We start from the raw sequence: 1562 nt of genomic DNA, 5'->3' as shown, positions 1-1562 counted from the left end.
GGACGGGACGGAGAGCGGGGTGTGGGGTGGTGGGGATCACCCCATGGGGGAGCTAAGCTTGGGCTGAGGGCCTCGGAGCCAGTTAACCTCATCCTTAATCCCAGCTCAGGCTGCAGAGAGGGTGGCGGGGGGATGGCAGCAGCACCTTCACCCTGGGGTGCAGCCCCAGCACTCAGGGTGCTGGCGGGCAGAGGGAGGGGGATACTCCGGGGTGCAGCACCTAGTGTGTGTCCCCCCCCCAGCTATTCCTGGGTGCTGAGTCGCCAGGGCAGGTATATTTAGCACAAACTGCTGCATCATGGAGACAGCAGCCACCGCCAGCAGGAACGCATGGCACCGCGGCTAAAAATAGGCCAGTGACACTTCACAGGCGGCGAGGGGGGGGATGCTCCACGCTGCTCCCCCAGCACCCACCAACTCCCTCCCAGCCCAGGTCCAGCCCCTCACCATGACGGTGGTGTCCTCCGAGGCGCTGGCGGCTGGCGATGACGTTGTCGTTGTGGGGACACCAGTCGATGTCCAGCACGGGCGCCGTGTGCCCTGTCACCAGTGGGTGGTTCTTGTCCACCCGTCCCGTCTGCAACGCCAAGGTGCCAGGATGAGTCCCCCGTGGGTGAGGGGGACTCTGCCAAGTGCCCCCCAGGCCCCAGACTGGCCACTGCGTGGGGCTGTAGCACAAGCAGGGACACGTAGAATGCCCTGGCAGTGCCAGAGCTTTGCATCCACCTCAAAGGGGGAAACTGAGGCATGCACTGGGAATAGACCTTACTTGTGAGGCACGGGGCCTCACAGGGACACAGAAGGGAATGATGTGCCCCGCGTGAGGTTGTTTTGTGTCCCCTCTGATGGCAAGGAAGAGCTGAGGACCCCCTGCCCATCTCAGCGCCTCTGTTGGGGTGGGCAGGGCAGTTCCCCACCCCACTAAGATGCTCCCTGGGCATCATGTGCTCCTGGGGAATTTGGGCTGGGGAGAAAGCAGCCAGGGGTTTCCTTCATCACCTTGGTTGCCCATGGGACGTCACCCTTCTCAGGATCTGATAATCATCCCAGGTTGCCCCTGTCCCAAGCCCCCACGTGTGGAAGGGGATGATGGGCAAAGTTAAGGTGCTCTGGGGCCACAGAAGCCCCCCAAAAGCAGAACCCATCAGCATGTCCCTCCCAGTACAGCCTGGTCAGTCCAGACCCCAGAAGCCTTCCTGCTCACCTTGGCAAGGGGCAGGACAATGAAGGCCCCACCGCCGCCAGATTCCACGATGATGGCCACAAACTTGGGGTTGACGGCACAGAAGGAGCTGTCACACGTCACCTTGGAGACACGGATGTCCTCATACATCTGGTCGGCCTTCACCGGCTGCCCAAAGACGTGCCGGAACTTGCTCTGGCGCACCACGCGACGGCTCATGGCTGGGGGGAGCAGGGTCAGGCCATGGAGCCCCCTCCCGGTACAGCACGGAGGGGGTTTGGTCCCCTCAGGCCGCGTGACCCAAGAGAGCCCCCTGCCCTGGGCACAGGGGGGAGCCTGGGCACGCGGAGATAGCAGGGGATGAGGGTGCAGGATGGTG

At 63.4% G+C, this 1562-nt stretch overlaps 1 protein-coding gene across 1 annotated transcript; it reads right to left on the bottom strand.

Moving 5' to 3' along the window:
• Positions 1 to 447: 447 nt before the first annotated feature.
• LOC103778574 (coronin-6-like) lies at positions 448 to 1402 on the bottom strand (the record flags this gene model as incomplete). The annotated part of the gene is given in 3 exon segments (XM_008946165.1): positions 448 to 483; positions 485 to 577; positions 1205 to 1402. Coding segments are annotated over 3 exon segments (327 nt in total), but the record flags the coding sequence as incomplete, so codon positions are not given.
• Positions 1403 to 1562: the final 160 nt, after the last annotated feature.

This window comes from Merops nubicus, unplaced genomic scaffold (assembly GCF_000691845.1).
Source record: "Merops nubicus isolate BGI_N331 unplaced genomic scaffold, ASM69184v1 scaffold34008, whole genome shotgun sequence".
NCBI classification, from domain to species: Eukaryota; Metazoa; Chordata; class Aves; order Coraciiformes; family Meropidae; genus Merops; species Merops nubicus.
Note: the sequence above shows the minus strand (reverse complement) of the source record. Positions and strands in the feature narration are given on the sequence as shown.